Source organism: Stenella coeruleoalba (assembly GCF_951394435.1).
Source record: "Stenella coeruleoalba genome assembly, chromosome: 11".
NCBI lineage: Eukaryota > Metazoa > Chordata > Mammalia > Artiodactyla > Delphinidae > Stenella > Stenella coeruleoalba.
In genome coordinates this window covers 61674053-61688044 of record NC_137157.1, presented here as the reverse complement: position 1 = coordinate 61688044, position 13992 = coordinate 61674053, and the positions used below count along the sequence as shown (strand labels likewise).

Genomic DNA, 13992 nt, shown 5'->3' with positions numbered 1-13992 from the left:
GTGACGATTGCCTGTAATCATCCGGATGTGGTGTCTGTCATCCTGGGGCAAAAAGCTAATGCTCTTCATGCCACCAACAACCTGCAAATTATTCCAGCCTTCAGCCTCAAGGATTCCCGAGACCACACCGTGCTGGGCTCCGGGCCTTGCATCCACGACACCATGTCAGACGGGCAGACCTTGCTGCACACGGCCATGCAGCGGCAGGACGGCAAGAGCGTGCTCTTTCTCCTGGAGCACCAGGCGGACATAAACGTCAGGACTCAGGCTGGGGAGACGGCTCTTCAGCTGGACGTCAGAAATCAGCTTCCCCTTGTCGTGGCTGCCACACGCACGCGAGGAGCTGGCACGTCTGGGCCAGATGAGAAGGGGAACGCCCCACCGTGGCTCGCACTGGCTCATAATCTGGAGGACGTCGCATCCACTCTGGTCAGGCGTGGTTGTGATGCCACGTGCTGGGGCCCAGGGCCTAGTGGGTGCCTTCGGACACTGCTGCACAGAGCCGTTGATGAAAACAAACGAGTCCATCGTCTGCTTTCTTATTCGCAGTGGCTGCGATGTGAATAGTCCCAGACAGCGTGGTGCTGATGGAGAAGGAGAGGAAGAGGCCAGAGGTGGGCGGACCCCCTTGCATTTGGCAGCCTCCTGGGGGCTGGAGAGACGATACAGTGTCTTCTGGAGTTTGGTGCCACTGTAAATGCACAGGATGCGGAAGGAAGAGCGCCTGTCCACGTGGCCATGAGCAACCAACGTGGCGTCGCCATTCAGCTGCTGATTTCCCACCCTGGCATCCGCCTGCATGTCCGACACAGGCAGGCCCTGACCCCCTTTGCCGGTGCCAAGACCTACAAGAACAACAAGGTGGCCGAGCCCATCCTGAAACGAGAGTCCGGGGCTGCTGAGCAGGTGGATAGCGAGGGCCGGAATTTTCTTCACGTGGCAGTTCAGAAAGTGTGCTGTTCCCGATCAGTGTCTAGGCTAACGTGAATTCCAGAGTCCAGGATGCTGCCAAGTTGACCCCTTTGCACCTTGCTGTCCAAGCAGGCTCAGAAATTCATATAAATATGTATATTTATGTATATCATATGTATGTGCAAAGATCCTCTGGCCACCGTGATTAGTTTAGGGTTTAGAACATTACCCAAGCCAGGCTACTCAGAGCCTTTCCTGAGATAATTCCTGGAACTAGCAAAAAAGATGACCCCCTCCCCCCAGCCCCACACCTCTGATCCCCTACCCCACGTGACCACTGATGGAATACTTAGCTGGGAAGGTGACGTAAGTTCAGAGCAGCTAATGGCCATCTTTGCTATTACATGAGGAAGGAGAGTCAGCCTGAGCATGAAGACGACACTGAGAAAGCAAAGAATAAAGGTAAAGCACGAGAGGACCCTAACGTTATATTTTGTACTCCTGGATCCTGCTATACCTGAAGGCGTTTATCCCTAGATTTCTCCCTTCTTCCGCTTTCTCTTTTTCTCCTTTTCTTTTCCATTTTTTCCTTTCCTTTACTGTCTCGCCCTCCCTCCCTCCCTCTGTTCCTGTTCCCCCTCTCTTCCTTCCTTTCTTCTTTCTTGTTTTGGTTGAAATTTGTTTGAGTGTGTTTTTGTTACTTGCAACCCAAAGAATCTGACCAGTAAACAATATGATGCACTGGATTAACTTACTGCTCTGGGAGAGAGGTGAAAGGGCTCTCTGTGTTCATTTAAAACCAGGCCTGGCAGAGAGACAGCAGAGGGAAACTCCTAATAAAAACTTAGGAAAGGACACTTCTGGCTCTCCAAGGATCAGAGAGAGTTGAGTGGTAACTCGTAATGTGGCAGGGTATGGGAGACACTTACAGATTGGGAGGGATGGACCACCCATCCTTTTAGGCTTTAACCTGTGAGATATACTCGAACAAGACATTTCCCAGGTAGGACTTGGAGATAGCTGGGAGACCAGGGAACTGGAGGGCTTCTGCTTGGGAGACGTCCCCAAGTCTAGAGAGGCAAGAGGCTGTTGCAGGGTCTGGCCTATCCCTAAGCCCCTCAGGACATGGTGTGCCTCAGACCCTGTTAGTGCTGGGTGAGCAGAGAGTTCGCCATTTCTCCACTTCACTACTACATTCGGTTCAGGCCTGTTGACGTTCTGTGGCCAACCATGTCCCCCATGTTTGCTTTGGAGAGATTGTACCGAGTTCCCTAGTGAGTTCTTCCCTGTTGCATATAAAGAGTGCCTCTGTAACCTTCCTTTGTGCAAATCTTTGGCCATTTTCCTAGGGTTACCTGCTAGAAGTGGAACTTGCTGGGTCAAAGGCTATGAACATTATTAAGGTTTTTGATTCTTATTCCAGGAGGCACTATTATCCATTACGAGAAAAGAGATGTAAAAAGTCCCCACCCTTGTTGGCTAGGAGAGGGCTGATGGCTAAATAACTAGAGTAAGAGGTGACCTGTTTTTCAGAAAAACAGAGCCATATCACAATGTCTATAATAAATGGAATTAAGACCATAAAATGTGGTGTGGGTGCAGCAGATCACATAGCATTAAACAAATTGGACTGCCTGGTTCCCTGAAGATACATGAGTCAGAAAGCACCAGAAAGACCTAATGGGGTTATCAGGGTGCTTCCTTGAATATAGGAAGTGTCGGGACAGTAACAACTGAAGTTGCATTTACTGAAGGCGACTTTTGTGTAAACAGGGTTAGGACCGGAGGAGGGCAAAGAACTAGCATTTCTCTCTCAGGGAGCTCTTTGTTGAATGAGAGAGATCACCAGCTACAAATCAAATTATCCCAGGAGGGAAAGTCTGTCCTGGCGTAAGCAAGAGCATCCTAACATTCTATCCACAGTTGGAATGGTTAATGCACGTGGAAGCTCCGTGGAAGCCGTAGAGCATCGCTGGCGTGGGGTGCAGTGGTAGGCACTAGGGGATCAGAGATGAAAACACAGTCCCTATCTGTGAGGAGATATCAGTCTACTGCACAAACCTTCTAGAATGAGATAAGACCCGTACTGCAGGAGGTCCAGGATGGCACAAAGGAGGGAATGATTAACTTCCCTGCTGGAGGAAGAGGCGAGGTGACCTGGTTTGCGAAGAATGAGTAGAAGTTTGCCAGGTGGGCAAGTGGGGGAGACACAAATAGAGGGAGGGGCATACGTGTGACCTGGGTGGCCCCCAGAATTTGGAGTGCAAATAACATGCCCCAGCTTGTCCCCAGGATTTAGTGCTCTAGGTCCCTTGGCCTGCCAGAGCAGATCCAGAAGCTTAGCCTGGGGCCCTCTGAGGCTCCATTCTCTCCCCAGCATCCCTGTGGTCACTAGTGTTGAGTAGCGGCAGAGCTAGAGGGGTGCAGGGTAGGCGGGCTTGTTGCAGAAGGGGGCCAAAGTTAACGAGGAGCCAGCCCCAGCCAGCTCGTCCTCAGGGCAAAGTTGGAGGCATGTGAAAGGACGAGGGTGCTGCAGCTCTGTCTTGCCCTGAGAGGTCATTGCACTCCTGGCTGGACCGGTCAGAATTCCCTGTTTAAAACTCTTTTGGCTTTTCCACTAGGCCACTTCCAGCGGGTAAGCAGCCTCCTGCCCTAGGGGCGTGGAGTGCACAGATTCTAATTGTAGACGTCTGTATCTGTTTCTTATGACTGCTGTGACAAAGTACCACAAACTGGGTGGCTTAAAACAGAAATTTATCGTCTTACAATTCTGGAGAAATCTGCAGGGTCATGCTCCCTCTAAAACCTGTAGGGGGACCCTTCCTTGACTCCTCCTAGCTTCTGGTGGTTTGCCATCCATCTTTGTCATTCCCTGGACCGGCGACACATCGCTCCAATCCTCCATCTTCACATGGTGTTCTCCCTGTGTCTCTCCGTGTCTTCACATGGCTGTCCCTTTATAAGGACACCAGTCATATTGGATTCGGGACCTCTGCTACTCCAGTGTAACCTCATCTTAATTAATTCAACCTGCAGTGATCACCTATTTCCAAATAAAGTCCCATTCTGAGGTCCTGGGAGTTAGGACTTCAACACATCTTTTTGTTGCTGTTGGTTGGGTGGAGGCCTAATTTAACCCATAGCAGCGTCTCTCAGACACACGGCAGAGCTTGCAGGTGGTAAGGAAAGTCTGGCAGCTCCCAGGGCTCTGAAGTGCAGCTCAGGGGTGACAGCCCGGGAACACAGTGTTTACGTTTTTTTGCTTGCAGACCCAAGGCTGCCTGCAGTTGTGGCTACAGGAAGGTGTGGGCTCCAGGGAGCTGGGGCTCTGCCACACCGCAATGATGCTGGGTCTGGAGGAGGTTGTAGAGTTGAGTCCCTGTCAAGGGAGCCATTTGGGGGCTTTTTCACAGCCATTCTTCAGGGAAAGAGGCCCCCAGTGTAATACTCACTCCAGAGCGTTTTCCTTCCAGAACAGGTAAGGCGTGAAAAGGGATCTAACTGGAGACCCAGGTTTGTTTGTTTTTTTCCCAGAGTTTTCCTAGATATTTTTGTTTGCCCATTAAAAAACTAAACCTTGTTGGTAATTTTATTGTGATGTCCTGTAATTTATAGATGAATAAGAAGAGGATTAACAGCTTTAATAAAATCGAGTTTTTCCTACCAGATGCAGCGTGTGCCTTTCAATTTACTCAAGACTTCTTTTGCGCCACTCAGTAATAGTTTTCATATTCTTGCATGTTACTTTTCTGCTTGATCTCTTCATCTCTTCGCTATGACTGTAATGGGAATCTTTTCTCTCATGCTATTACCTCATCAGTTGTGCTCTGTGTTATAGGGAAGCTATTGAGTTTTGCATAATAATCTTGCACCCAGCCACTTTTCTGATGCCTCTTGTTTGCAATAGTTTTCAGTTGATTCCCTTAGGTTTTCCAGGTTTACAATGATATAATTTAGTCTATTCCTTCCTGATCATTTATCTATTTTATTTTTTTCTGTCATCGAGGTCTGTTGGCTAATTCCCACCCTATCCATTAATACTGGTGACTGTGGTCATCTTTAACTAGTTTCTGACTTTACTGGGAATACTTCTATTGTTTCCCTGTTAAGAATGGTGCTGGCTTTGATTGTTCCAGTCAGAGTCACCCACAAATGCATCTGCGCTTGGATTTATTAATCTTTTTTTCTTTTTTAAAATAAATTTATTTATTTATTTATTTAAGTTTGGCTGTGTTGGGTCTTCGTTGCTGCGCAGGCTTTTCTCTAGCTGTGGTGAGTGGGGGCTACTCTTCGTTGCGGTGCACAGGCTTCTCATTGCAGTGGCTTCTCTTTGTTGCGGAGCACGGGCTCTAGGTGCGCGGGCTTCAGTAGTTGTGGCTCGTGGGCTCTAGAGCACAGGCTCAGTAGTTGTGGCACACGGGCATAGTTGCTCCGTGGCATGTGGGATCTTCCCGGACCGGGGCTTGAACCCATGTCCCCTGCATCGGCAGGCGGATTCTTAACCACTGTGCCACCAGGGAAGTCCTATTCATCTTTTTTAATGGAGGGTATTTCTTTGAAACTTTCTTGTCTTTCCTTCCCCCATCCATGGTTTGGATTTTCTATGTCTTCTAACAATCTTTCTTTTTATAGAGCATTTGCCATTTAATTGAGTTTTTCCGTTACTTACACAGAATTGAGTACATATTCTTTGCATCAGTGAGGTTATTTATATCATCTCTTATTTTTCACACTTATGCTTTTTCACTTACCTGCCCCTCCTCACACTATGATTTGGTTAACTGATAGTTTATCTTTTTTTTTTTCTCTAAAGAATTAGTTTCGAATATACATTTTCCCAGATTTATTGAGATATATTATTATATTGACGTATAACATTGTGTAAGTTTAAGGTATACAACATGATGATTTGATATATATGTATATTGTGAAATGATTACCACAATAAGGTAATCCATTACATCACACAGCTTTCAAGTATATAGTGCAATATTTTTAACTATAGTCATCAGCTGTACATTAGATCCCCAGAACTTATTCATCTTATGACTGGAAGTTTCCTTCTTTTTTGTGACTACGTAATATTCTTCTGTGTGTACACATCACTTTTTTTTTTAACTGAAGTATAGTTGATTTATGATGTTTCAGGGGTACAGCAAAGTGATTCAGTACTATATATATACATTTTTATATATATGTATATATATATTTTTTTCAGATTCTTTTTCATGATAAGTTATTATATGATATTGAATACAGTTCCTTGTGCTATACAGTAGGTCCTTGTTTATTTTTTTATATACAGTAGTGTATATCTGTCAATCCCAAACTCCCAGTTTATCCCTTCCCCCTTTTTCCCCTTTGGTAACTATAAATTTGTTTTCTATGTCTGTGAGTCTATTTCTGTTTTGTAAATAAGTTCACTTGTATCATTTTTTAGATTCCACAGATAAGTGATATATGATATTTGTTTTTCTCTGTCTGACTTACTTCACTTAGTATGATAATCTCTAGGTCCATCCGTGTTGCTGCAAATGGCATTATTTCATTCTTTTTTATTGCTGAGTAATATTCCACTGTATTTATATTCCACATTTTCTTTATGCATTCATCTGTTGATGGACATTTAGGTTGCTTCCATGTCTTGGCTGTTGTAAATAGTGCGCTATGAACACTGGGTGCATGTATCTTTTCGAATTAGAGTTTTCATCTTTTCTGGATATATGTCCAGGAGTGGGATTACTGGATCATATGGTAACTTTATTTTTATTTTAAGGAAACTCCACACTGTTTTCCATAGCGGCTGCACCAATTTATTGTACATTCGCACCAACAGTGTAGGAAGTTTCCCTTTTCTCCACACCCTTGCCAGCATTTATTATTTGTAGACTTTTAGATGATGGCCATTCTGACCCCTGTGAGGCGATACCTTATTGTAGTTTTGATTTGCATTTCTCCAGTAATTAGAGATATTGAGCATTTTTACATGCCTGTTGGCCTGTCTCCTTTGGAGAAATGTCTATTTAAGTCTTCTGCCCAATTTTTGGTTGGGTTGTTTGGGTTTTTTTGATATTGAGATATATGAGCTGTTTGTATATTTTGGAAATTAATTCCTTGTTGGTCGCATTTTTTGCAAGTATTTTCTCCCATTCCGTAGGTTGTCTTTTCGTTTTGTTTATGGTTTCCATTGTTGTGCAAAAGCTTTTAAGTTTAATTAGGTCCCATTTGTTTATTTTTGCTTTTATTTCCATTACTCTAGGAGGTGGATCAAAAAAATATAGCTGCGGTTTATGTCAAAGAGTGTTCTGCCTATGTTTTCCTCTAGGAGTTTTATAGTTTCCAGTCTCACATTTCGGTCTTTCATCCATTTTGAGTTTATTTTTGTATATGGTGTTGGAATATAGGACTTTTATTTTCTTTCCAACAATTCTCAGAGAACAGGGACAAGAAGTTCTGGAGAGATGCCAACAGATATCTAGATTATAATCAAATTGTTGGGACTTTCCTGGCAGTCCAGTGGTTAAGAATCCACCTTCCAATGCAGGGGACGCAGGTTTGATCCCTGGTCAGGGCACTAAGATCCCACATGCTGTGGGGTGACAGCCCGTGCGACGCAACTCCTGAGCACTCGAGCCACAACTACAGAGCCCGTGTGCCACAACTACAGAGCCCATGTGCCACAACTACAGAACCCATGTGCTCTGGAGCCTGAGCACCGCAACTACTGAGCCTGCTTGCCACAACTAGAGAGAAGCCTGCACGCTGCAACGAAAAGCCCGCATGCCACAACGAAAAGATCCTGCATGCCACAACAAAGATTCCACATGCCACAACTAAGACCCGATGCAGCCAAAAATAAAATAAATAAATAAATATTAAAAAGAAAACAAAACAAAAAACAAATTGTAATGGCCCTTGTTCATTTTGCCTACCCCAAACAAAGCTGAGTGTTTCTATATCTGCTTCAAGGCTGGATTTTTTTTCTCTGCTATTCATTGACTGACCATCTCATAGTCCTCGTTGTTTGTGGTAAATCTAGCAAATACTCTTTCTTTCTTATATTGTATAAGAAAGGACCAGAGAAACTCTACCTTCTTTAAAAAGGAGGCTGGCCTTTTCAATTTGGCAAAAGATTAGAGGTAGAAAAAGGTAAAACCATGAGATACATTCAAATTCTATGTCTAGCCCCTTTTGCCCCAGCCCAAATGCTGAATAGGTCTCTTTTCTTTTTTATTAACTGCAAAATAAAAGGCCTCAAGGGGTGTTTCAATGCGAGTAGAAGTAGCTCGGGTTGAATTTATATCTATGTCAGATAATATGTTTCTAGAGATAAGAGGCAGTAATAGTTATTTTCAGAACTTCATGAGAGTTTGTTCAGTAAACTAATGAATGGGTATCACTGACAAGCTTTCCAAAGTGGAAATTATATGAAGCTGTAATCTGATGGGAAAGGGTAACAGAGGGGAAGCCCTTGGTTTCTGCTCTGGGGAGTTCATGTCAATTCTAAAGGAGATTCACAATTCACTGTTCAACTGAAGGCAATTCAACTTTATGCAGGAAACGGCTGAATGGAATTATATGTCTAGGAATCCGCACAATGAAGTGGAAAGCCTGAGTAGTTCTTGACCCAGCTCTGCTACTAACTGGCTTGGGCAAGTCCCTATTTTAGGCACATTTCAGCTTTCTAGTCTGTGGAGTGTTCTGTGTACAATGACAGACCCGTTGGAGAGAAATGAGATAAGGTGATAAAAACACTGAGCATATAGAATCATACAGATGTGCGGTATTGAATTTGCAGCCACCTTAAGGATATACTAGGCCTACTGGCTACAAGTGAAATAAGAACTTCCCTGCTTAGCATAACAAGCTCAAGAGGTCTTATCCCCAAGAAGGTAAGATATGGAGTGAAACCACTGTAAACAGGCTTGATTTCTAAGCAGGGCGAGGTTTGGTTAGAAACAGATAAGATAAATGTATTGAATGAATACAAATGTGTTCAAATCTGATATCAAGGACTCGGCAAGTGGTCCTTGGTTAACACCTGTTTCTCCTAAATTCCTGAATGACTTCCTTCCTATGTGGATCTGGAAATCCCAAAGTTTTTTTCTTCAAGGCCTGCTTTTCTGTTTTGTTCTGATCCCTCTATAAGTCCTTTCCTTCTGCCTCTGTCCAAATATCTCAATTGTGATTCCAGAGAAAGCAGAACGTAGGTTTCTGCCAGTTTACGTGGGTTCCGTCTACCAGAACCTTACTTTAGTCTGGAACAAGGTGTAAATGAGTACAGTATAGGAAATTTCTTTTATTCTTTCTTCTTTTTTTCTGGGCTGTGTGACTTTCAGGATCTTAGTTACCCGACCAGGGATTGAACCTGGACCCATGGCTATGAAAGCACCCCACACTGGACCGCCAGGGAAGTCCCCAGTATAGGCAGTTTCTAGGATGATGATGACAAATGGAGGGAGAGTGATTTTCCCAGTCAAGAGTCAGTTTTTGTGGCGCTTCATTGTTCTTCCCTATGATGTGTGGTGTCCCAGGACGGCAGCGTGCTGTGAACAAAGAAAATCGTACTCCGTAGTCTCTTTAGATATGCTGTGACTTGGTAAGAGCTGAAGGCATATCGTGCACCTGCATACCTTTTCAGCTTGACAAAGAATAGTGTCTCTCTCCCCCGCCCCACTCCCTTCACAGGAAATGCTCCCAGACAAACGCACAGCAAGCCCTAATTAAGTCTTTCCTCGGATCCTGACGTCTTTTCCTCCAACATTTCCTTGGGTGTAGATGTATAAGTAAGAGGAAGCAGGAGAAAGCAAATCAGGTATAAGATGCAGCTGGGAATTGGGAGCTCCCTAACGGTAAGAAAAGATTAGAACCTCTGCCCTGGCGGCTCTTTTTTTTTTTTTTGCGGTACGCGGATCTCTCACTGCCGTGGCCTCTCCCGTTGCAGAGCACAGGTTCCGGACGCGCAGGCTCAGCGGCCACGGCTCACGGGCCCAGCCGCTCCGCGGCATCTTCCCGAACCAGGGCACGAACCCGTGTGTCCTGCATCGGCAGGCGGACTCTCAACCACCGCGCCACCAGAGAAGCCCTGGCGGCTCTTTTGACAGTTTAAACAGGGCAAGAAATATGGTAAGTTGATGGAGAAATTAAGATGCTTTAGATGGAAAAGTTGGTTGCAATGATGTGAGAACACTTTTCTCAGACCTTCTGAGTTTCTTGTGTTTGCGCCTTTTTTGTCTCTGAATAAGAGAATTTCAATGTTTTCCAGCCAATGTTTAAAAATAATGTAGGCGCTCTTTCCCTGCTTCGCGCGGAGGGGGAAGCTCGGGCGCATTTAAGATTCGGCTCCACCTGTAACCCACCGCCGTGGCCGAAGAAGGCATTGCTGCTGGAGGTGTAATGGATGTTAACACTGCTTTGCAAGAGGTGCTGAAGACCGCCCTCATCCACGGTGGCCTAGCCCGTGGAATTCGCGAGGCAGCCAAAGCCTTAGACAAGCGCCCAGCCCATCTTTATGTACTTGCATCCAACTGTGATGAGCCTGTGTATGTCAAGTTCGTGGAGGCCCTTTGTGCTGAGCACCAGATCAACCTGGTTAAGGTTGATGACAGCAAGAAACTAGGGGAATGGGTTGGCCTCTGTAAAACTGACAGAGAGGGAGAACCCTGTAATGTGGTCGGTTGCAGTTGTGTGGTGGTTAAGGACTACGGCAGAGTCTCAGGCCAAGGATGTCATCGAGGAGTACTTCAAATGCAAGAAATGATCCGATAAAAAAACTGGGCTCTTGTTCCTCATAAATTAAAAAAATAATAATAATATAGGTAAGGTGCCTAGTGGAAAATTTGGGGCTTTTTTTACTTACCTGAAAAGAGAGTCCCACAGACTTTACCATGTCCCCGGGGGTTCAAGACCTAACCTCTCCCCACCAAAGTCTAAGAACACTGGTATTAGAGAAGGAAGGATGCAGAGACAAAGTTGGAAGGATAGCCACATTTGGAAGCCACGAAGAGAGGGTGGGAGGCTACAAAAGTTAGGGAAGGACAAAAGCCCAGGCAGTCCCGTGGGAGGCAGTAGGTGGTTAAGCGTGTGCACTCTGCAATCAGATACATCTGAGCTGAGAGCTCAGCGTCTCCATTTATTAACTGTGCTTGCTGCGTGAACTGGGGCAACTTACATCTCTAAGCCTCAGTCTTCAGTGTTCTCATCTGTAAAATGGGATGATAGAACCTACCTCATAGAGTTGCTGCAAGCCTCCTTGCTTCCCTGTGGTGTGTGTGTGTGTGTGTGTGTGTGTGTGTGTGTGTGTGTGGTCTCTGTCTTTACCCATATTTTGCATTTTCCTGTCCATTTTATGACTCCTTCTAGGCCAAGAATGCTGTTTTTTCTGCTTTCTTTAGAAGAATAATCAGTGTGAGGTGGTGTCCTTGGCTGAAAATCCTCCTTCTAGCTCCTCCCACGCCTCTTTGCTGGCCAGGCTGAGAGCAGCGTATCTGCACTTTTCCAAGCAGTGTAGGGAGCAGTAGTGGCTGGAAGCCTAGAACCTGGACCCTGGAGCCAAGCGAGCTAGACTTCTTTGGGAAGGAGAGACCAAAACAGCCCTGGGAGGGGAGAGCCTATCTGCAGCGCTCCAGAGAGCAGCTGCCTCAGGGCAGCCTAGTTCCTTTTGTAATTTGCGCAATAGACCAGAAGATGGGGCTCTTGACCCTGAGTCAAGGGCCAGAGGCTCAGACTTTTTCTACATTTGAACTGGAGGAAAATCAGATCCACTAGAGCTCCCAGGAATCCTCTACCTCCTCATTCTCCCTGCCCTGACCACTCATGCCCACTCTCATGAGAGTACCACGGGAGCTGGCTTTCTAGGGAGTGGAGAATGGAGGACACATCTTCCCTTTGGTTGCCATCCTTGGCCCCTCCTGAATTACCACGTTACCAGAGTCCGTATAAATGACCCCCTGCCTCACGTTTCCCCCTCTAACCCATCTTGCCCCCAGTGGCAGATTTCAGCAATGGTACCATTTATATAGGACAGCGTTGCATTGTGGCCAAGAACTCTAGAATCAGACAGATTCATCCTTGACTCATCTCATCAGATGAGACTCTCCTCACCTCCTCAGAGAAGCCCCCCTGACCACCCCATCTAACGTAGCTCTCCCCACCCCCATGCCCATTACTCTATCACATAACTTTGCAATTTACTTCACAGCAGGTCTTATAACCTGTAACTGTCTTGTCTTTTTACTTGTTTGCTGTCTCCCCACTAGACTGTAAGGCTCAGGAGGTCAAGACCCTGTTTGTTTTATTGCTGTTTCCCTAACACTCAATGCTGAATACACAGATCTCAGTAAATATGTTCTGAATTAATAAATGATCAAATCCCAGCTTCATGACTGCTTAACCTTGAGAAAGCTGCTAAACTTCTCAGCCTCAGTTTTCTTACCAGTGAAATGGAGAAATAATGGAGAGTTAGGAATATTAAATGACACAGTGCATTTAAACCCTGGGCCTGGTGCATGGAAGTGTTCTTTAAAATTTTCAGCAGTGTCCTACTTTCTATCACATGAGAGAAAAAAAAGTCTGAACTAATTAGCTGGCTCTCTATAATTTGGTCATAGTTTTTCTTTACCACAATTTTTACTTCCTACTGCTCTTCTCTATAACTTTCTGCTTTGGTCCAAGTTGTGGCTATCCTGAATGGGTCATGTGCATTCCTACTGTTAAATCTTTGCCCAAGAATTGAGATGCTTGCTCTCCTTACCTTGGCTCGACTGTTTTCAGATTTAGCCCAAACCCATGTCCTCTGTGTCATGTTCCTAAAGTGTCCCAAGGCATAAAGATCATTTTCTCTTCTGAATTTTTATAAACTTTGTTGTTTATATTACTCATATGGCTCTTGTTTTATGTTCTATTATCTTGTCATCATATTAACATATATACTATTTCCATGATTAGACTGTAAGCCCTTTGGAGATATGCATTTTATTTTATTTTTTAATTAATTTTTATTTATTTATTTTTGGCTCCGTTGGGTCTTCGCTGATGCGCGTGGGCTTTCTCTAGCTGCGACGAGCAGGGGCCACTCTTTGCTGCGGCGTGCAGGCCTCTCATTGTGGTGGCCTCTCTTGCTTCGGAGCACGGGCTCTAGGCGTGTGGGCTTCAATAGTTGTGGCACTTGGGCTCAGTAATTGTGGCTCGTGGGCTCCAGAGCACAGGCTCAGTAGTTGTGGCTCACGGGCCTAGTTGCTCTGCGGCATGTGGGATCCTCCCAGATCAGGGCTCAAACCCGTGTCCCCTGCATTGGCAGGCAGACTACCAACCACTGTGTCACCAGGGAACTCCCTGTATTTTATTTTAGATTTCTCTGCATCTTCAGTGCCATTTGGGCTTGTCCTTAGTAGGTGTTCAATTTGTTTTTGGTTAGACTGAATTAAAAGCACATATATTCACTTATGTATTTAGAAATTATGTATATATATTTATACAACTTGTATAACTTACATATTTATAGCTATGTTCTATGTGCCCAGCATTCTTTTGAGGCTCTGTGAAGTATACAGAAGGGCATAGGAAAAATAATTTTGCCTTCAAAAACTTACAATATTATAGTAAGCTAAAGTCAACATTTAATGAAAGTACTTAACCACAGCATGGTAACTGCTATAAGAAAGTTATGGGGTGCTATGAAGATTCAGAGGAGGGAGTGATAACATCTCTTAGGGGTGTTGGGGAGAGTTGAGGTTTCTTGGAAGAGGTAGCCTTTGAGACTAACTTTGAAGGATGATTAAGATTTAGATGGGCAAAAATGGGGGTGAATTCCAGATTCAAGGGACAGGATTAGTGAAGTGATGAATTAGGGAAGAGACTGTGGCAATGAACACTAAGAAACAGGACCAAGGCCTTAAACCAGAGACCAGGAACATGGTTCTGCCTCAGGGACACTGAAGCACAAACTTGTTTCAGATTTTCGGGCCAACATAAGGAGTGGTATGCAGGGGTTGAAACTTTAACATGCACCAACCATGCTATTTTCCCCAGATGTAGCTTCTTTGGAGGCTGATTTGCAACTGTTCTTTTTCCTTTAATAAT

General features: G+C 44.9%; 1 protein-coding gene and 1 pseudogene across 6 annotated transcripts in view; both read left to right on the top strand.

Annotated features, from left to right (window-relative positions):
- The window catches only part of SLC4A8 (solute carrier family 4 member 8), a 102521-nt gene that overhangs the window by 8937 nt on the left and 79592 nt on the right, over nt 1-13992 (top strand). For 4 of the 5 annotated variants that reach the window (XM_079936073.1, XM_079936063.1, XM_079936062.1 and 1 more), the window contains 2 exons: nt 9601-9764; nt 9857-10038. Coding sequence is in view for 1 of the 5 variants with exons in the window: in XM_079936063.1 (XP_079792189.1) it covers nt 10036-10038 (3 nt within the window). In the remaining 4 variants the exon portion in view is untranslated. Of the gene's footprint in view, nt 1-9600; nt 9765-9791; nt 10039-13992 lie in introns of those variants that run through there. The other variant, XM_079936060.1, reaches the window with a different exon arrangement.
- Nucleotides 10094-10672, top strand: LOC307194518 (small ribosomal subunit protein eS12-like; annotated as a pseudogene). The gene has a single exon. The product of its transcript is annotated as a small ribosomal subunit protein eS12-like (transcript).